Below are 22,496 nucleotides of genomic sequence, written 5' to 3' on the forward strand. Positions count from 1 at the left end.
ATCTATAACGCTATATGTTGAATCTAATACCTAGCTACTTCTGGTGGTGCTGATGAGTAAGTGGACTCGGTTACGTTTACATGAATGTGAATAGTCACATTCTATCCAATGATAATAACACTGACAATGCAAACAACCTTTAGTTGCCTGTTTTGCTGTTAAGATCTTCTAACACAAGTCCGAAACCCAAGGATAGCTAAAGAGAACACACACTTCTGGGCATGATGGTTTCGCTTCATGTTTGGAGAGAACTGCTGTGTCCCCAGTTCAGGGTCTGCATCCTACTATGGAAGGATGCTTCAAATGTAGGCTTTGTTGATTTTTGCTGATGATTTTTTTGCTGTTGATTTTATTGTATGTGTCATTCATTCATTCATTCATTTTCTACCGCTTTTTCCTCACGAGGGTCGCGGGGGTGCTGGAGCCTATCCCAGCTGTCTTTAGTCAAGAGGCGGGGTACACCCTGGACCAGGTGGTGGCCAGCCAATCACAGGGCACATATAGACAAACAACCATTCACACTCACATTCATACCTATGGACAATTTGGAGTGGCCAATTAACCTAGCATGTTTTTGGAATGTGGGAGGAAACCGGAGTACCCGGAGAAAACCCACGCATGCACAGGGAGAACATGCAGAGATGGCCGTGGGTGGAATTGAACCCTGGTCTCCTAGCTGTGAGGTCTGTGACCTAACCACTAATCTGCCGTGCCGCCCTGTGTGGTTTTTTGTTTTAATAATTTCAATCTCAAATGCCAGGCTTAAAAGAAAATATACTGGTTTTGTAACGCCTATACAGTACAGGCCAAAAATCTGGACACACACATCACAACTGATGATCCCAATCCCAATTAAAAAGGTAAGAAATTCCAGGAAGTAACCCTGAAAGGCACACATGTGATTGAGAGAAATACAAAGGGTTTGCAGCGCTATCAAAAAAGTAAAGAGTGGCTACTTCGAGGAATCTAAATAAACATATTAGAGTACTTTCATACTTTTTTGTTAAGAACATCTCTCCACGTGTTCATTCAAAGCTCTGATGCCTTCAATGGGAATCTACAAGGTAAATTAGTCACGAAAATGAAGGAAATGTGGTGTGTCCACACTTGCATGTAGTATGTGTGTTGGATCATGTAGTCTTGGTCTTCTGAAGGGTGCAGACCCTGACTTTGGACACAGCTCATTATGTATTTCAACATACGGTATGATGGAAGACGTAATATTTTAGATTTAGGCTTTTTAGGGGGCTTGGAGGTTCAACACTCCCCATGTAAACGTAGCCGCCGCAAAGACGCCTCATCTCGCCCCCATCTCGTTCACACCAACAGAAACCTTTTCTGGAAAACATTGACAGCTGTGGTTGAGGGATTATTTTGGTCATGTGATTTCATCCCGCTGGTGTTAAAATACGAACAGATGCTTGCATCAGCTCCAATGTTTCCATGATGACACCGATCTCCTTTGGAAACACGCTCCCCCTGCTCGCTTCCTTTGTTTGTTTAATTGACGCTGACAAACAAACGAGAAATGGATGTGCAATCTTAATGAATGAAAAGAGAAATACCTCTAAAAATCCAGCGCTACTTTGGAGCGGGTTCAGTGTGGTTTGTCGAGACAAGTTTGGCTTCAAAGGCTATGTGGTAAAAACTATCAAATGCTTCTTTTCACTATCAGTGGTTCCTTTGCGGCACTTCAGTAGCATGGTGGTGTCCCACGTGTCAACATCTTCAGTTGCCCAACTTTACAGCCCCAAAGTACGTCCCTACTCCATCTGGGTCCAACATCCACGCGTTGGACACGGTGACGAACAAGGCGTCACCCTCCTCCAGCAAGAGACCTCGGCCCTGCTGGGCACAGTACATGTTGTAACTGGTGTTGTCCCAGCGCATGGTGCTCCCCGTCTTCATCAGAAGGTCCACTTTGCTGTTCTGCTTGATTCGCTCATGGTAGATGTACTGGATGAGCTGCGTATTGCTGACATCCACGGAGGGACCGCCCTCGCCCTGGCCGCCGTCCTCTGGGACGTACTTGTAGTAGCGGAAGCAAGTCTTGGCGTAAACGTAGTAGAAGCCTGACTTGACCACGAGGAGTTTGCCCTTCTCGTAGTTCATCCTGTGACGGTATCCGTGCACCTCATCCCAGTCGATGGTGATGGCCTTTGGCTCACCCTCTGCAATAGAATAGAGCGGCTTAGTGCGGTTAAAAAGTTGCAACAATTTGTTGCAAGTCGGGAAAAACTTGAGGCAAATGAAATGGAACAACTGTGTAAACAGGAAATTACAGTAGCAGAACATCCAGTCTAGGGAAGGGCATGGAAAATGAGTTTAACTAAGAATTACTTTTGTCAATCATGTTGAGTAACGTTTGTATCATCAAGATCCATCCACCCCAGGGATCCGGCAACCCTTACCATTAAAACACGTGTCGACAGAGGGCCGAACCACTGCATGTTTTCTTTCCAACCAGTTTCTCAGGCGGGTGATTTAATTGACGAGCTCCTTCCGTCAAACTAAACGAGGGTTAATCATTAAAATCACCTGTTTTAGTGATCGGCTGGAAAGCAAACCTGTAGTGTCTCGACTCCTCCATAGCATGAGTTTGACACCCCTGCATCAAAAGAACCATTTTGCCTACTCTTACATTGCACTGCTTATAAACCTTAAAATATTTAATCTTCTTAGAATTCTAACTGTTACATACAACTGAATTCAATTAACGGATGTGCAGTGTGCATATGCATAGGCCTACTTTGATATAATTTAAAACCTTGGGTTTTTAGTTAGGTTAATTGGTGACTCCAAATTGTCCATAGGTATGAATGTGAGTGTGAATGGTTGTTTGTGTATATGTGCCCTGTGATTGGCTGGCAATCATTCCAGGGTGTACAAGGGTGACTCTCGCCCTCTCGTTCCAGCAGTCCTGCAACCCTAGTGAGTATAAGCGGTATAGAAAATGGATGGATGGTCTAGTTGTTGCCAGTTGATCTTCTAGTCCCTGTGACAGAATAGGATTATTGTGTCAATATCAAGTGAGGCATAATGGACTTGACAGCAACCAGCAGAGGGCACAATTACTATAATCCATAAATCCATTTTCTGTACCGTTTATCCTCACAAGGGTCACAGGTATGCTGTAGCCTATCCCAGCTATCTTAGGGTGAGAGGCGGGGTATAACCTGGACTGGTCGCCAGCCAATAACAGGGAACATATAGACAAACAACCATTCACACTCACATTCATGGACAATTTGGAATGTGGGAGGAAACCGGAGTACCTGGATAAAACCCACGCATGCAAGGGGAGAACATGCAAACTCCACACAGAGATGCCCGAGCTAATTACTATAATCCAGACCCAACAAGTTTGCTGCATAAATAGGTTGCAGAAAAGATCGAAACATTTCAACTAATATATAATTTATACATTTATTTGAAAGTGGGATGCTGGAAGGTTTCCAGGCTGGTTAAATTACCATTACTTTTTACTTTTACTTGCGACCTAAGGAATGGGTGTTTTGGGTTTTCGTTTTTTTTTTTTTTTTTACATGTGAACAAGTATAAACGACTTCACTGTGTGTTTGTGTGTGCAGACAAACAGGACTCACTCTTTGAAAACTCTTGATGCACCTTAATGGGGAGGTGAGCAGACGGCAGGTGGTCCTTCCGGTTTTTAAATTGTCTGTTCTTCTTGGTGTCTCTCAGCGCGTTCAGCACCGGCTCTGTCTGCACTTCCTGCCAAATAAAAAAAAAAAAACCCAGACGAGATGACAAATAGTGACGAAAGACAACGTGAGTATTGGAAGTGTTTTTCCCCTGCCAGTAGAAATGTAAAACTATAAACCACATCTGTGGGGGAAAAAGAACACATAAGTAATAATCAAATGTTGTTATATTTCACCACAGCTGTGCTCTGCTGTCAATTTAAATAAACGTCAAAGTCGTCTTCTTTGAGACGGAGAGTTCACACACTGTCTCATTCAGTCCAAACATGGTCTCCAAGCAAGTAAACAGTTACCGTCGACTCACAGCTGGCTTGCAAGCAGCCATGTTTACTCATTTTATTTATATTAACATAACTCAAAAATCATTTTGATGCTACACTTGGCTTGTGATAATAAGGAAAAACACCCCTGATGTTTCCATGGCCAACCTTGACAGATGACCAAGTTCAGTTTTCTCTCATTGCAGTGGACCAGCCAGGACCCCTCTCAGGGCATTCCCTTAACTTGTTCAAAATATGAATTACGGAACTAAGAGCTCTTGTCCAATCTTTGAATGATTGGCTAAGTCATTATGAATAATAGGAAGTGTCTAAACATTGTGTCTAACATTCTAGTCTAAAGCTGCATGTTCACTGTTTGAACTTGTCTGTGATAGATGGAACTGGAACAGATATCTCAAGTATGTCATCCTGAGCCAGCAAGAACAAAGGAAGTGCAAGTGATTTGGCAGATATCAACTGTATCTCTCAAAGTAATCATTTATATAATCAACCATGACATGTGTGCATGTCATTTTTAATGGAGTCAAAAAGTGAGCAAAAAACACGTAAATCAAAACACAAATAGTTTATGAAATACACATTTCTGTACTTTCTTTACTTTATTCTGATGCTTGTTTCTGTGGGGTTTTTTTGCTTTTTGATGATTTGGGGGTGGGAGCGGTACTCATGTTAGAGCCTCCAAAAGTGTCCGATAAGACTAGACAAAGTCGCTACATCTACTGCTACCTGTTTGAAGTCTGAATATTTGCTAAATATAGTGATATAGCCTCAAAGTTGGTAACACCGATCCATTCAGCTACCTCTCTGGTTGACATATTATATGATGACTACTGTTGAAACGGTGTTTGATTGTTACCCTACATGCAAGAGTTGTGTAATCCATCTGTACATTTCCTATACTGCTTGTTCTCACAAAGGTCGCGGGTATGCTGTCTTTGAGCACGAGGCGGGGTACACCCTGGACTGGAAGCTATCCACAGTAACTTCAGACTTTAAACTGTGGTTGACTTCTTCATTCATTTATTCATTTTCTACCACTTATCCTCACTAGAGTCGCAGGCATGCTGGAGCCTATCCCAGCTGTCTTTGGGTGAGACGCAGTGTACACCCTGGACTGGTCGCCAGCCAATCACAGGGCACATATAGACAAACAACCATACACACTCACATTCATACCTATGGACAATTTGGAGTCACCAATTAACCTAGCATGTTTTTGGAATGTGGGAGGAAACTCCACACAGAGATGCCCAAGCAGAGATTTGAATCCGGGTCTTCCCGATCTCCTGACTGTGTGGCCAACATGCTAACCACTCCATCAGGGGTAGAAAGAGCATATTGGCTACACAGTCAGGAAATTGGGTTCTCTGTGTGGAGTTTGCATGTTCTCCCCGTGCATGCGTGGGTTTTCTCCGGGTACTCCGGTTTCCTCCCACATTCCAAAAACATGCTAGGTTAATTGGTGACTCCAAATTGTCCATAGGTATGAATGTGAGTGTGAATGGTTGTTTGTCTATATGTGCCCTGTGATTGGCTGGCGACCAGTCCAGGGTGAATTTCGCCTATCACCCAAAGACAGCGCCAGCATACCCGTACACTCACATTGGGTCAGTTTTATCTTACCTTGCCAAAGTACGCTATGTCAACCCTTCCCTCCTGCTACACTGTACTCCATCCATGCTTCAATGTGTTTATAGTCATTATACAACATTTCAAATTATGAGTTGTTCGGTTTGGTTCTGTTGTGAAAGGTGGTTGTTATCATTTATAACTAGCCGGAGATACAATCGCATTGATTATACCACCAATCAAGACCGCTAGACTTTGCATGAGCAATTGTGGCGTGCTCCATCCAACGTCCTCCAACCAAGCCAATGAAGTGTACCTTCCTTGAGCGCTCATGCTTGTCAATTAATCTGACTTTTAGGTGCCATCTGTGTCCACTCTTGGTATGGAATGCATTGTGTGAGTTTTCTATTATTAATATGCATAGAAGTGCGAATTTCATTGCAGTACTTTAGTCAGCCTCTCTTTCCTGCAAGCATAGTACAATATGTGCATCCGGTACTTTATATAAGGACTTTACTCTCAAGGGACATTCAAGGAGTTTTTTTCTTCCACATAGGGAGTCACAGAAAACCTTACCTTACCTACAATTATCTTTTGAGACTATCAGTGATTGCACATAGAAATGAGAGTCATGTATAAAATGCTGAAGTACTAAATCCAGAAAATTATACAAGTGAGAAATCTAGGAAGAATGAGGTATGAAATAAAATAAAATATATATCTATACAATATATACATATATATATATATGGGCACCAGCATAAATGGCATATTGAATACGTTCTCATTGTGTCGCTACACCCAGGCTACTTCCTATGACAGCAACATGACGCCGGTGTTGCATTTAAAAGTCTGTGAGAATTGGCTGAATGGTCGACCTCAGTGGACCGGTTATTAGCTCGTTGTTAGAACCCTTTGTTGAGAGGCAGGATGTGCAAGTACAGTACTGGGATGGGCTCAGCACAATTTTTATGTAGTGGAGGGCAAGTACATTTCTTCTTAGTTACGTACTTTGACTGATTTATGTTACATGTAAGCAAAATCATGTGTGCCTTCAAGACTTTACATATGCAAGACTGTTTCAATTCATATAGAATGGAAATATTTGAAAACGTGGAAACATAAATAATCTGTTCCAATGTCTCATTAGCTTCATTAACTGTACTGGGATTTGAGTAATAATGAATTGAATGACAGTTTTTTAAGTGTAAGAAGTGTAAGAAGACAACCACAAGCTGCATGGTGTGAAAGTGCTTAGCCACACAGCCAGGAGACCCGAGTTTGATTCCACTCTCGGCCATCTCTGTGTGGAGTTTGCATGTTCTCCACGTGTATGCGTCGTTTTTCTCCGGGTATTCCGGTTTCCTCCCACATTCCAAAAACATGCTAGGTTAATTTGCGACTCTAAATTGTCCATAGGTATGAATGTGAGTGTGAATGGTTGTTTGTCTATATGTGCCCTGTGATTGGCTGGCGACCAGTCCAGGGTTTAACCTGCCTCTCACCCGAAGACAGCTGGGATAGGCTCCAGCATGCCCACGTCCCCAGTGAGGATAAGTGGCATAGAAAATGGATGGATGGATTTACAATGTCCAAAGACATGACAATATAGACTAAAATGACAGTTACAGTGATGCGCACAGGTCACTGACAGATTGTGTGCGCGGGAAGGGGGTGACTCACCTCGATTGGTCGATGTGGAGCAGTGGTCAAATCTACCTGGAGACAGGAAGAGAGGTTAAAGGTCAGAGTGATCAATGCATGAAGATAATCATCATCGCCTACTGTATCTCTAAAAAGCACTGTGTATGCTGATATTTCGGAGAATTACTTTTAAAACTAGGAAGTACAGTATGAATGTGTGTGTGTGTGTGTAAGAGTGGAGTTAGATTCCCCCCTCAGTGCTCCAGGGTAGCAGGCAAATGTCAAAGTGATTTGAAGCTAGACTCTTCTTGTACAACAATGTCAACAGTGCTTTAGAGGACCCCCCGCAGGTGATGGTCCAGTGCCAGACTCCGCCCCTCACACGTCTCCTGAGTCATGCAACCATGCGCTGCCTGTCAGCAGCTTCCCAAAGAGGCTCATCTACCAAAGCTGAGTCTCACTTTGACTGCTATTCCAAAACCACTCCCCCACTGTTGTGTCAAGCTCTTTCTACCCCTGCTGGAACACAACCAATACAACTATTTTTTAACAAAATAAAGTATCCTTAATAAGCAGTTGCCACTTCCATGATTTGGTTCATGGCAGGTTTTGAACCTGTGACCTCCAAATCTGTCGCCCATGTTTTTACAGGCACAGTTCCCTCACATTTCAGCGAGCATTTGTTACAGCTTGTCAAGGCACAATACTACAGAAATTAAACTTAGATGTACTATAGAAGTTAGTGTAAGCTTGTATAGCAGTGATTTACTATCAACATACAGCCATGATTGTCTAAACATGCTAGCAAAACATGTGTTAACTAACACCATTGTTAACTAGCAATGCCTTAATCCTCTTGGGCATGGAATTGACCATCTTAATAATGGAATTGTCTTCCATTCCTCCATGATGACACCTTTCACTCATCCTTCCACTTGAGGATACCTCAGAGGTGTTCAGTGGGGTTCACGTCTGGAAGACACCTACTTGATCACTCCATCACCATCATGTGTCATCTTGGAAGTGGATTTGTCCTGCCGTTACAATGCTTACTTATGTTGCCAGCTATTTAGGCAATACTGGTAGTGTGTTAATTTTCAGTGGGGAGTATAGTAATATAAATTCAATGCATTTATATGAATCGTATTGCATCGTATTCCAACGCTACTGCATGAAGAGTACAAGTAGTACTTACATGACTTGTCTGTAATGTATACACATACTATCAACTCTTGGCTGAGTTTTTGTTAGGGCACAACGTGATGTGTTTATGTCAAAGACGAGTGAAAGTATTTGATTCCATAAACACACATGACAGGAATAAGAGGCCAGGGGAAAATCATCCGGATGCTTTCCAGGTGAACTCGGAACACTCTGACACAGCTCAAATGCGGTCTGCTCTCTTTTGGCCTGTCGAAACATGACCCATCAACTATCACGGAAACCACCACAAAGGCTACCAAAAAACCCAATCGTGGCACAATGTAAATATGGGGATGAAAAAGGAGGGGGTGTCACCATGATCTGACAAAAAGCAAATGAGCCGTGTCCGACTCTTGCAAGTTGGAACATCATCTTCAACTTTTGAGCACACTTTGTTTACACTGCAATGCTTATCTGCAGTGGTGAAATTACCAATAAAAGAAACAACCCTTGCTTGTCGCTGAGTGGAAACATCTGCATGTTTGCAACACTTTGTGCAAAAATGAGAAGCTGCATTTGTGCCTGGAACGTCCCCGGGGCATGATTAATTCTGGAACCTCAAAATATGGTACACTTTGTTGCTCAGCAGTGCCTTCCCCCAAAGCATTATGCACCCCATCCAACAAGCTGAACTACCTCTTTAATGGCTTTATAAAATTGCGCAAAACTGCCTTGAATAGCAGCCTCGGAAAGGACTTACCTCCTGCAGGTATCCCGTCAGGTGCAATAGGATAGCCACGCTGGAGGCCACCTGGAGCAATCCCATGACCGCCAGGGTGCCGAACAGTAGAGGCCGGTGAGAGGGCTCCGAGCTGGCCACCGGCTGGAAGCGGTGCTGGCCGGCCTCCACATCCACTGTGCTGCGCAGGTAGCCTCTGTACTCGCCGTGGGTAGCTGCCATGCTCCCGTGCGTGCGTGGACTCTACTGTGCGCACTGGAGGGACCCGAATGCAGCCGGAGAGAGAGAGTGTGTGTGTGTGTGTCTGTGGAGAAGTGGGTGGGCCAAGACAGCGAGTGAGAGAGTGTGAAGTAAACCTCTCCCTGCTGTCCCACCGACGAGACTTCTATTAGTCCAGATGGACTTCGGTGAGTGCACTGCAGGTGGTGCACAGGCCCTTATCAGAACCACAGGAACCACGTGACCCACCCACTCCCTCAAGGCTTCCACACCCCCAAACCTCCCAGCATGAGTTGGACTGTCGAAATCACTCCACACTTAATAGAAACACGCCAGGTTATGTCATCTATTAAGGAAAAAAATGGGGGAAAATTACACTTAGTAGCAATTTTAGTACTATAAATATAATACAAATACATAATTATAAATAGAAAATGTCAGGTACAAAAGCAAGAATAACATTTGACATAATTTTTAAAAGTTTTAAATTATGTCGCCAGCATAAAGGGTTTTAAATTTTAAAAATGCATTAAAGGGATGTTCGGAATTTTTGACATGAAGTTGTATGACACCTCCATAAACAGTGACTCACTCCCCAATTTCGGTGCTGAGGAAAGTAGTTCCAGCTAGTTGTTGGGGGCAATTAAGTAAAGACTTTGTTTTCTCAAAACAATATGCGCTCAAAAGCGCAATACATTTGCATCACAAAAATGCCTACTAGAAAAAATCAGACCTCACAAATCGCTCGCCTGTCCATTGTTGTGTGTTTCAGTGTTTAGATACGCGGATCATGATCACTTCAACGTAAGAGCTATAGTGGTTTAAAAAATTGGTATGTACTTTTAATTATCCAGGCTGTCACAACAAGGAAGTGTCGCCCTATAAATTCCATCGTTTTCCTGAGATGGACATTGCTATTAACCAACTTTGCCTGCTTGCCATTGGCTATAATGTGGGACCCATAGCGGTTAGGGTGAAACAGCTTTGTGTGTGCAGTGCACACTTTTGCAAAGAAGATTACGTTCCTACACACCCAGGACAGATGATAAGACATGTTTAGCTAATTAGCTAATTATTAGCAAATTAGCTCTAGCTAATTTGTACCGCACCTCTTTGTTGTCACCGAACTCCATTGAAGTTCGGCATCTGTGTATTCCGGTTCATAAAGATATCACTTTGTCTTTGTGGTAAAAGGAATATCGTCATCACTTGTTTCGTAATCAGACATGTTTACTTTCACTATCCCAGCAGTAAACACTGTGAAACCGGTGAAGCAAATGAGCATAACAATGGACAGGCGGGAGCACAAAATGATATGACGACAGAAAAAATGACAAAGCAATTGGTCTGTTTTTTTTCCTAGTAGGCATTTTTGTGATGCAAATGTATTACGTTTTTGAACGCATATTGTTTTGAGAAACCAAACTCTTTATTTAACTGTCCCCAGCGTGAGCTGGAACTACTTTCCTCAGCACCAAAATCCGACCACAACTCGACTCAGGACATGAAGTGGGGAGTGAGTTGCTGTTGACGGACTTCACTGCTTATGGGGGTGTCACATAACTTCATGTCAAAAAATCCAAACTATCCCTTTAATGTCATGACCATTTGCAAGCTGTGTAGTGACATGAGCATCACAATGGGGAGCGCTTCATCCGGCCATCTCTTCATCCATTTTTTTCCACTTATCTCGGCAGCAGTCTCAGTGGGGAGGTCCAGGCTTCCCAGTTTCTGGCCACCCAGGCCAGCTGTGAGACATAATCCCTCCAACATGTGCTCGGTCTACCCTACAATGATGATGCTATCATCTGCAAATTGCATCAAGATCCCCAAGCCCAGGAAGCCCTTAACGCCTTTGCATTTCAAACCAGGTTTCTGCTCTGGTTGTACAAGGACCAAATGGTACATAGTAACGTGCCACCAACACCTGTACTCCCTGTACTGCAAAGGACACAGTTAGGCAAACTCCCATGCACCTTCAGTGTCCTTGCAAGGACTAGTTCACTGTTCCATGATTAGGAGGTTTGACTAAAGGTTGTATCCTACTCACCAGCGCTCTGGAATAGTCTTTCCCAGAGAGGCTAAGGAGTCTGATCCCCCTGTAGTTGGAACAAACCGTCTGGTCACCCTTTTTGAAAAGGGGTAACCACTGTGCAATCTTCAAATTCATTTCAGCCCTGAAGAAAGTGTACTGATACATTCCCTACAAAGTATTAATGGCTTCTTTCTTGGCTGACAGTACACAGACATCGGTTACGTTGTTTGAAAAGAACCATGTTTGTGTGGAACGTGGCCTGAAACACCAGTCACCACCAAACTTTCAGGAACAGGAGTTATTTTAAGCAGAGGCCCTCATGAAGCAAAGTAAAGTTACGCCCACCCCCAAATACCCTTACAAGTAAAACACCCTCCCATCACTAACCAGCAAACCTACAATCATTTAATACTCAGCGATTATAGCCTTTCAAGCTTCATCAAACCACACACATGATTTTGGTTATGTTTGTATGACGACGCCCCCCTCAAAGTTTTATGTAGTACATATATTGCTCATATTGTATGTCTTTACCTGTTTTTTGTTGGGGTGTTTTGTACTTTTCAGTGCAAGCTACCCCAGTAACCTCCTGTGCTTGGCTTTGTCCAGGAGCTTTGGTCCAGGCCCCGGTGCTGGATGTGGTGCTGTGGTACTGTCTCTCAGTCGGGGGTCGTTATTAACGCCGTGAGAACCCATGTTGTTTTGCGGTGAGGTTGCAGCTATTTCCTGCCAGGGTCTGACGGATCTGTCTGTGCTGCGTCAGGGAAGGAGAAGTCAGGGTTTGTACCGTTTGGGTGTTTTTTTCTGATCATGATGCTGGTTGTAGTCCAAAAATATATGCACGTAGGAGGCAGCGTTTGCGTTGGTATCTTCACTTTTTATGAGCATTTCAGTCCTGGAGTTAACCCTGGTGACCTCAGCATCATCCCCCAAAGGGTCAAAGTTCAGGGTTCAGAGTTCAGAAGCTAGTGGCGTGTTTTCATTTGGGACAAAGCAGCTGGTGCATAAACGTATGATGGTTTCATGTTTCATGTCAAATCTATGGGGAACAAATGAAGTTACATATGATAACTTGATGTTTCTTTTTTTCCTGTTGCTGCTCCTTCTGGCTTCTTTTTTATCTGATGTAGAGACTGACTTATGAAGAGCAATAAATTTGCCTCTTGCCTCACTCCCACATCCTCTGTGGTAACCGGGTCACTCTAAGTCTTCCATGAAACTCACAAAAACACTCGGAGGATCGTCTTTCTTCACGCTCGAAGCGGCCCGCCTCCATAGCAACCACCCCCGCTATGTTTATGCCCCTCCCATCACACCATTGCACGTCAACTTTGCGGTTTAATCAAAAGTTGATATTTGAATCCAGCCAAACGGGGATGTTCCACTCATTAGGAGGATTGGATTTATGTTCATTTGCACAGACCGGAGAGAGAGAGAGAGAGCAAGGAGAGGATGACTATGACTGACACTGTCACAGTTTGCACCTGGTTATGTTATTTATTTTCACATTATTGCCTGACTTGCAAGTTTTATGGCACTTCCTGGATTGCCCTGGTAAGGTTCAGGCAGGAAACAACGGGAGAAAGTGGAACTTATGTTAGCATCAGTGTAGCGACTGTATATACAGATAAACCCCCCAAAGCTCTTTACACTGAGAACCCATTATTCAATCTACATTTGGAGCCACAACTGCCCTGGGGTAAACTGACAAGACTGCCAATGTACACCAACAGCCTATCAGGCCTGTAAAACGTTCATTAACCTTTTATAAACCAGTGTGGGCAGCACCGGAGGCAAGGTGGGTAAAGTGCCTTGCCCAAGGATACAACAGCAGTGACTGGAATGGAGGAAGCTATGTTCCAACTGCCAACATAGTGGTTTCTTTACCTCTTGAGACACTCCCGCCACATTGAACCTAATGCACGTGAAAAATCCAATGAATGTGTTTTTTATAAGCATCAAAGACAAATTAGTCTTCAATCAAAATGAATGAAACCAACTAAGGCTGCCATGAGATCTCATAAGATCATTTCTCATTCCGAAAAAAAATACATATCCATATCCCGACAGTTTTCCCATCTGGCACAAAAACACACAGACAGTAAACAGTCACTGACATGTTTGATCAGCAAAGTAAATACAAACTGAAACTGTATCTCCATTATGGTCTTTTATAACCGTCATTGGCATTTGCTGATGTAGTCCTGTTTGTTTGTGTTGTTCTGTTATGGTCATCGTTGTTAGTGTTGTTGTTCTTGTCTTTCTTTGTATTGTCCCCCTCTTGTCTCCGCATTCCTCACTCTGTTTTCTTTTTTTCTTCTTCTCTATCCCCTCCTGCTCTGGTCCAACCACTCCAAATTGCCATAACAACAAAGCATCAAATAAAGCCCGATAATAATCCATATAACAGGGCAGGTGTAGCTTACACTTTTCCCTGGCAGAGCAAATCTGTTTTGCATGTAACGGCATTTAGATCAATAGTATGGCTGGACAACACACACACAAAAAAAACTGAAATGTTGCACTTTAATACAGTTGATAAGTCAGCTGGGAGCAGAAATGCTCCAAACATTTTATAGACAGTCCCAATTGTCTGTGGGAAAATAATGTTCCAAACACCAATTCAAGATGACAGAAAAGAAATATTGCATTATGATGGTGACTATTATGCTGATTATGATGATGATATCATTGTTATTAACATCAGTGGTTTATGTGGTCTCAAAAGATTTTGAAAATAAGATTGTTTAGCATCATTTTGTGGGACAATAAACATTTAAAAAACAACCTACATTGTCTCGTGTCATGGTTGAATAAAGAAGTTTGATTGTCCAGTTACTAAATATATTTTAATAAATATATTTTATATGTATTTCTTTATTTGTCATATTTTTTCATACAATTAATGATAAATCTCATTCGCATACACTCCATCTTGTGTATTATTTCATCTCGTGAATTGGGCGTCTTGTGGCACCCCTAAAAGCTACATGTGTGCAATCATACCAGCCAATTAAGAGTCTTTCCTTAACCAGTTTCATATCATTGAAGAGTCTGAACTTTCAATGAGCCAAACTTATGTTTCGGAAAAAATCAAAGACAACCTAGTCTTTTTAATAAATTGAATGTACAAATTTTTCCATAGTCTACTATGAGCCTATAGTGTTTATCAACAGTGAAGACAATTCCGTCGTCAATCAATCTAATGTGACCTGTTCATAATTGTGTATATTTTTGCCAACAACAGTGATTTTGAGTTATTGGTTAAATCAGTGGTTCTCAATTATTTTCTGTCAGGGCCCCATTTGAGGACAGAAATGTTAGGCTGGTTGATGATTGGCTGGTGCCTCTCACTCAAAGTCAGCTGGGATAGGCTCCAGCATACCCACACCACCATAGTGAGGATGAGTGGTATAGAAAATGGATAGATGGATGTACTGTACAAACTGAACTTGGAACTGAAACCAAGGAAATGCATACAAATGGACGCCAGTGAAGCATACAAGGATATTTAAGACTTAAATCGCATGCAAAGTACAATACATTCATACATGTTGGCAGGTCTGCACTAATATTAAAAGTCCAACCCCCACAGGGCCCCCGCCCCACTATTTGAAAAGCACTGGGTTAACCTAGAGTATGTATTTTTGGAACCTCTGAAGTAACGTTAGTTATGTACTTGTTTTCACACATTTTGAAGATAACGTAGTGACAAGTGATTTCACATGCTGCTTTTTGTAGTCGACCACAGAGCTGCAAAGAACATGAACTGCCAAAGCTGTCGTGGCTTAAAAAAGCACATATCGTATCTCTCCACTTGAAAGTGAACATGCTCGCTGAAAGTAGAACAGTCAGAACGCAAAGACCTCACTCGTCCTCTCAACTCATCCCCCGCATCCGCTCATCCCTTGCTACTTCCTCCTTTGTCCCCTGCTTTCTCTCATCGCTCACGTTACATACCCACATCCTTTGCCGCGTTTGTTCCTCGAATTCGTTTCAAGTGTCAGAATATTGAAGACTTCATGAAAGGCAACTGTGCTTGTGACTTTTCTTAGTCATGTGATGTCAGTGCTGAGGCATTGACTGCTAACAAAGGTAATCTGTCGCCATGGAAACAGACAAAAGGATAAGGGAGGGTCAAAACACACAAACACATAGTGCAGGGCGGGTCCATTTATGACATCAGCAGGATCTCCCAGACTTGACCCCCAGATCCGCTCTGTGGTCGCGTGAAAGCAGCTCGCACCGAGCCCGACACCACACTGTCATCGCTGTGGCGGGTGTGTGGGTGATGAGGTCATTTTGATAAACGTGATTGGACAGACATAACACAATCTTTTGTTTTGGTTTTGTGATGTTTTTTTTTAAATATAATATCGATCATTTTATTACACAGCAAGTCAAAACAGAGGTGTCACTCTGGGAAAGACTCAGTCTCATTGTCTTCCTTCTTCCATGATTCATCCCTTCCCTGCTGGAGGAAACGCTTATCTCTCGCTAGCGCCCTTCGCTCCTTTTGCTCCCACGCTGCTAGCTTTCAAAGCGCCCGGGGTCGTCCTCTCGTCCTCACGGACGCCCATTTAACACACACAGTGGTGTCCAGTGGTAATACACTGGTGTATTGCTTTGCAGGTTTGTTGGCCACCTTTTGATTTTATGCTGTACGCAATCCAAATATGCAGATTAGCTCGGTCAAATTTAACTTGGCCACCCTCTACTCCAGCAAAGATTGATTTTCTTGATTGTTGTTATACAAGGTCCAGCTTATTCATTCATTTTATACCACTTATCCTCACGGGGGTCGCGGGGGCTGCTGGAGCCTATCCCAGCCATCGAGAGGCTGGGTACACCCTGGACTGGTCGCCAGCCAATCACAGAGCACATATAGACAAACAACCATTCACACTCACATTCATACCGATGGACAATTTGGAGTCGCCAATTAACCTAGCATGTTTTTGGAATGTGGGAGGAAACCCACGCATGCATGGGGAGAACATGCAAACTCCACACAGAGATGCCCGAGGGTGAAATCGAACTCGGGTCTCCTAGCTGTGCAGCCAGCATGCTAACCACCCCACACCGTGCAGCCTGAGTAAAAATTGTCAGGTCCAGATTACAGCAATCTAATTTTATTTATTCATTCAATGGACAGTGCATATCATAGAGCGCGCAGGCCACACAACTCAGAGACTGGGGTTCAGAGTTTGCATGTTCTCCCCGCGCATGAGTTTACTCCGGTTTCCTCCCACATTCCAAAAACATGCTAGGTTAATTGGTGACTCCAAATTGTCCATAGGTATGAATGTGAGTGTGAATGGTTGTTTGTCTATATGTGCCCTGTGATTGGCTGGCGACCAGTCCAGGGTGTACCCCGCCTCTCGCCCGAAGACAGCTGGGATAGGCTCCAGCACCCCCCGCGACCCTTGTGAGGAAAAGCGGTAGAAAATGAATGAATGAATGTCTCACATGGTCAAGATCAAGATCTTTATCCTTTATGATAGACGTCACAGTTGAATGGCTAAGTCTGAGAGTGCAGACAATTTTGGTGGATTCTTCCCTCAGAGCTTCTGATGATGTCTATTTTCATTTTCCATTGTGATGGATTTTCTTTTTCTGCTTTACGGTTTGTGGACATAATGAAGTGCTTCATGAAGTGTTATTCACTCTGTGTAGCTGTGAATCAGACACACATGGTACAGTATGCATCCACGCCTTGCCTCGCAGCGTTTCCATTTGAGTACTTTATTTGAGTACGACGTATATAACTGTGAAAGGCCAAAAGTACAGAACGACACAACCCAGAGACCACCTGGTTGCATATTCCCAACCAATCAAACATTTAGCGATAAAGACGTTTTGATGGTAATGAAGATGAATTCATCCCAAGATGAAGTCTATCAGGGTGGTGGGAAGCTGAAGTTCATCCCAGCTGACATTGGGTGTGAGCAACAGATGTTTTTCGAAACACGGACACTGAAATCCCCGCCGCCGCCGACGCCCCCCTCCCCGACAAAGTGCAATTGGTTGGAATGACACGAGCGGCGCTTTTGTTCGTGACTGCGGGAGGGCGTTTTCGTAGCCAAGATGAAGAATCCTGAAGTCAAGTGTACGTAAGAAACGGTGGAAGTGAGTCACTGCCCTGCATGTTGGAGAGCAGCAGGTCATCCAGCATGACCCCACCCCCCACCACCCCCCTCCCTCGCTAAGTCATTAAGTGCTCTCACCTTTTCATGCCTGCTGATGAAACACACAGCACATCAGGCAAAACAATGGAGAGTTTCTTCCAGGCGGAGGTAAACAAAAGGCCCGGTTGGGATGATGTAGCCGGTTTTCCCCTCCGACACAAAGCCCAGCTCAGAAGAATCATGGATTCCATGGACTTGACTCAACCCTCCCCCCCCCGCACCCCTAACTCCCCCCATTCCAGTGGACTCTCCCAACAACCCGGCCGTTTGTTGCTGTTGGGTGGGAAGTGATGTCAGCAGGGGATGCACCACGCCAAGACCCTGCCTATCTGATGTCAGTGTGTGTGTGTGTGTGTGTATGGACACAACACTGTAGGGGCTCCTGTCTGTCTCCTTGGAGTGCTGACTGATGATGTTCTGCTACATGACGATTGTCTTCTTCCATACATGCGTGGAATGTGAAGATAACCTGAGTGACATTCCTGCGGCTTCACCTCTGTGAAGTCCGTTCCAACTCCACGGCTAGAGAAGTTTTGCGGTCGTGTATTGAGTATCGACTGACGCACCGTCAAAAGAAATAATGGTTCCTGGCTGAAACCACACCAGCGTTATTTGTCTCGCTTTGTATCAAGGCTATGAACGCATTGATAACATAATGTGACCACACCAATTAGGGAATAACATTACCATGCAAACGGTGGAGGCCTTTTGACAAAAGAATTAGATGAAAAAAAAAAAAAACACTTGGAACTAAACCACGCTAATATTATGTTCCCATTTTACCAGACTGAAGTCTCAAAAACATTCTCTCCTGCCAGTTATGTTGATTGAAGCCTTTTAAAAGCCTCCAAGTCTTCTAAAACTGTCGCAATCAACTCACAACCAGTTGAGCGATGACAGAAAACATGCACCCATTCGACCCCAGCACTCTTAAGGGTCAGATGGTGTTTACCTTTGTGGTGGCTAAGTCTCAGAAACCGCATGTGAGGATGTTGGATTGGTTGCCACAAAGTTGCACTGCTAAGATATGCGATTCCACTCATGCAGTTTCATTTTAATGACTTTTTGGACTAAAATGTCTGAAACACTAAAAAAAAAAACTATTTTAGTTTAGTCATACTTTAATCATCTAAACTTAATTACGATGAAATTTCACAACATTTTGGTCAACTACAAGAAAGTTACTGTAATGACCTGAAGTGCTCAGGTCATTAAAAATAATAACAAAATAAAGATACTCAATGAAAGGTTTTTAGTCATACTGCTGTCATTCACCAGTAAACAACATTAAAATATGACTGAAATTAAGTTGGGATTTTCAAACACTCCCCAGTGACTTTTCTGAACCTCCCCCATCTTGGCATTGATGTTGCGTCGAGGACTGAATACGATATATAAATATTCACACATCGACATTGACTGATATTGTGTTGTCATGAGTATCACAGATCACACACATAAAAATGGACACAGCAAGTTTGTTGTTTGATTGATTCGGGTTGTCGCTGAAAAATCGACCGCAAAATGCAAGATTAGCTAGCCTTGAAATTTAGCATGAAACCCATATTATTATCATAAGATTTATAGAATATGTCTAGTAGAAAAAAAATGTGGATTTACTTACTGCCACGCTTTTCTACGGTTGTCTTCTGGGTTTTCTTCTTTTTATTTCCATCCAGTGCTGATGGTAGAAGCACACGCCCCTACGTTCCGTTTGTAGAAGTGATAGTTCCTCACATGGTTGACCTTGGAGATGAGACACTTGCTGTGGGAATATGGAACAAGAGACAAGGGTGTGAATTTGATCTGAAATTCACTTCTCCAGCCATTGGGTTGAAAACAATGTTGCTGTCCAACGGTTATTGTACTTGTTTTTCACACCTATGTAGATGTTTCAGATGATCAAACAAATTTAAATATTAGTCAATGACAACACAAGTGAACATAATATGCAGTTTTTAAATGAAACTTTTCATTATTAAGAGAGAAGCAAAATCAAACCTACATTGCCCTGTGTGAAAAAGTCCTTGCTCCCTGTTAAAACAGATTTGAGATTAATTTTGATCTATCAGTGTGGCAAAGGTTATAAAGGCATTTCTAAAGCTTTGGGACTCCAGCAAACCACAGTGAGAGCCATTATTTATAAATGGTGAAAACATGGAACAGTGGTGAACCTTCCCAGGAGTGGCCAGCCGACCAAAATTACCCCAAGAGCGCAGCAACGACTCATCCTCAGGAGGTCACAAAAGACCCCACAACAACATCCAACGAACTGCAGGCCTCACTTCCCTCAGTTAAGTCAATGTTCAGGACTCCATCATAAGAAAGACACTGGGCAAAAGCGGCCTACATGGCAGAGTTCCAAGACAAAAAACACAGATGAACAAAAAGAACACTAAGGCTTGTCTCAAATTTGATGATCTCCAAGACCTTTGGGAAAAGAGTTTTTGAACGTGTGTCTCATTACATCTGGCGTAAAAGTAACACCGCATTTCAGTCATTCATTCATTCATTCATTCATTTTCTACCGCTTTTCCTCACGAGGGTCGCGGGGGTGCTGGAGCCTATCCGAGCTGTCTTCGGGCGAGAGGCGGGGTACACCCTGGACTGGTCGCCAGCCAATCACAGGGCACATATAGACAAACAACCATTCACACTCACATTCATACCTATGGACAATTTGGAGTCGCCAATTAACCTAGCATGTTTTTGGAATGTGGGAGGAAACCGGAGTACCCGGAGAAAACCCACGCATGCACGGGGAGAACATACAAACTCCACACAGAGATGGCCGAGGGTGGAATTGAACTCGCGTCTCCTAGCTGTGAGGTGTGCGCGCTAACCACTCGACAACCGTGCCGCCCCATTTCAGTCATATCAACAGTAAAATATAGTGGTGGTAGCGTGATGGTCTGGGGCTGTTTTGCTGCTTCAGCACCTGGAAGACTTGTTGTGATAAATGGAACCATGAATTCTGCCATCTACCAAAAAAAGTCTGAAGGAGAATGTCCGGCCATCTGTTTGTAACCTCAAGCTAAAAATTAACTTGGGTTCTGCAGCAGGACAATGATCCAAAACATACCAGCAAGTCCACCTCTTAGTGGTTGAAGAAAAATAAAATGAAGACATCGGAGTGGTCTTGTCAAAGTCCTGACCTGGATCCTGCTGAAATGCTGTGGCATGTTGGAAAACCCTCCAATGTGGCTGAATTACAACAATTCTGCAAAGATGAGTAGGCCAGCGCTGAAGGGGCTCATTGCAAGTTAATGCAAACACTTGATTGCAGTTGTTGCTGCTAAGAGTACCCCAACTAGTTATTAGGTTTTCACACACACACTTTTTCACACAGGACCATGTAGATTTGAATTTTGTTTTTCTCTAACTTTTCCTATCATTCTATGGTCAGAGAAGAATCCGACAAAAATGGGTCAGACTAGACCAAATTCAAAAGATCCACTGTGGAGACTCCGAAATGAGGAAAAAGTCAAAAGAAGCAAACAGTTGCCTGCCAGTAATTTGGTCTGTTTTGATTTTTTTTTATCTTTTTGAGTAATTCTCAAAAAGGAAACTGATAGTGATCTTTAATAATGGCCGCCTTTCATTACGTGACGTTTATTTGACATCTCACTGGCTACTTATTTGAACTTTGACTCAGCTATTTTCCTCCCATTATCATTCAAAATGATGCTCTGTTAACAACGTGATTGACTTTCGTAGGAAAATGTGCTTAAGGGCGAAGGAGCTACACGCCCTCTCCAAGCCCTGTCGTCGGAAAAGTAACCTTCGCCATTGCCGACGGGAAGCCAATGGTTTCCCGCTGCAAAGTGTTTTTTGCACACAGCCTGGAACCATGGCTAGGAGCGGTGAGGGATCAAACGGCGATTTCCCACGGAAACACAGTCCACTGTTTTGTTGACCCAGCTGTGCACCCTGGCGTTCTCCCAGTTAGGAATCTTTGAGCCAAATAGCGACGTCATTCCATTCCCTCTCTCAGCACTTCGAATAAAAATGATGATCTTTCACACTTTAAACTGGAATCAGGTGCTGGTGAACCACCAGGAGGCTTCTGATGTTCTTCGGTAATGATTGTATGGGACACGTGTACTTTAATAATTACAAATAACACTCAACATCGCTTAATGAATACTGACATTAAGTACCATGTATTGATACATTACTTATTTATGACTTCCTTTTGTGTATTAAAAGAAACCTATGACAATACATTTAGCTAAAAATACGCAGTAGATGTGTTCTAATATACCATCATAGGTGTAATACGGGTGCTTGTGTAATCATGATGTCCCATTGCAACACATTTATTTGAGTCTGTATCTATTCATTCATTCATTCATTCATTTTCTACCGCTTATCCTCACGAGGGTCGTGGGGGTTGCTGGAGCCTATCCCAGCTGTCGAGAGGCGGGGTACACGCTGGACTGGTCGCCAGCCAATTACAGGGCACATATAGACAAACAACCATTCACACTCACATTCATACCTATGGACAATTTGGAGTCACCAATTAACCTAGCATGTTTTTGGAATGTGGGAGGAAACCGGAGTACCCGGAGGAAACCCACACATGCACGGGGAGAACATGCAAACTCCACACAGATGGCCGAGGGTGGAATTGAACATGGGTCTCCTAGTTGTGAGGCCTGCATGCTACCCACCGCTTTGTTGGTTAAAACCAGTGTTATTGTTTTTAATTTACAAGGGCTCTAGTAGCACGCCCTGAGTGACCCCACTGTTAAGAGAGCATTGTTTGGACGGGAGGGCCTTGTTATATTTAAGTGTTTGATTTTGTCATCCAACTCTTTCACACAGGTGCCCGAGTTAAAATTTTGTTCCATTCCCTGACCTCACTTCAGGCTTAAAGAGATACTTTATTGAATTCCAGGGGAAAGCTTCCCATAAATGACACCACTGATTCCGGTTACCTGCAAGGTGAGC

At 43.3% G+C, this 22,496-nt stretch overlaps 1 protein-coding gene across 1 annotated transcript; it reads right to left on the reverse strand.

Moving 5' to 3' along the window:
- Positions 1-354: 354 nt before the first annotated feature.
- On the reverse strand, positions 355-9,491 carry tnfsf11 (TNF superfamily member 11). Its single transcript, XM_078795147.1, has 4 exons — positions 9,120-9,491; positions 7,256-7,291; positions 3,606-3,732; positions 355-2,171 (listed from the first exon to the last, which is right to left on the reverse strand). The coding sequence occupies exons 1-4, from the start codon at positions 9,318-9,320 to the stop codon at positions 1,729-1,731; spliced, it is 807 nt and encodes a 268-aa protein (XP_078651273.1). The 5' UTR covers positions 9,321-9,491; the 3' UTR covers positions 355-1,728.
- Between the last annotated feature and the right edge of the window lie 13,005 nt (positions 9,492-22,496).

Source organism: Doryrhamphus excisus, linkage group LG12, assembly GCF_037039965.1.
Source record: "Doryrhamphus excisus strain RoL-2023G ecotype Guam linkage group LG12, RoL_Dexc_Guam_v1.1, whole genome shotgun sequence".
Classification (NCBI taxonomy): Eukaryota; Metazoa; Chordata; class Actinopteri; order Syngnathiformes; family Syngnathidae; genus Doryrhamphus; species Doryrhamphus excisus.

Excerpts from the sequence above, each read along its gene's own strand:
- tnfsf11 (XM_078795147.1), bottom strand. The coding sequence starts at position 9,320 with ATGGCAGCTACCCACGGCGAGTACAGAGGCTACCTGCGCAGCACAGTG. Across the intron at positions 7,292-9,119 it reads TGACGGGATACCTGCAGGAG|GTAGATTTGACCACTGCTCC; the intron begins GTAAGTCCTTTC and ends TCCTGTCTCCAG. Across the intron at positions 3,733-7,255 it reads CTCCACATCGACCAATCGAG|GAAGTGCAGACAGAGCCGGT; the intron begins GTGAGTCACCCC and ends TTTATTTGGCAG.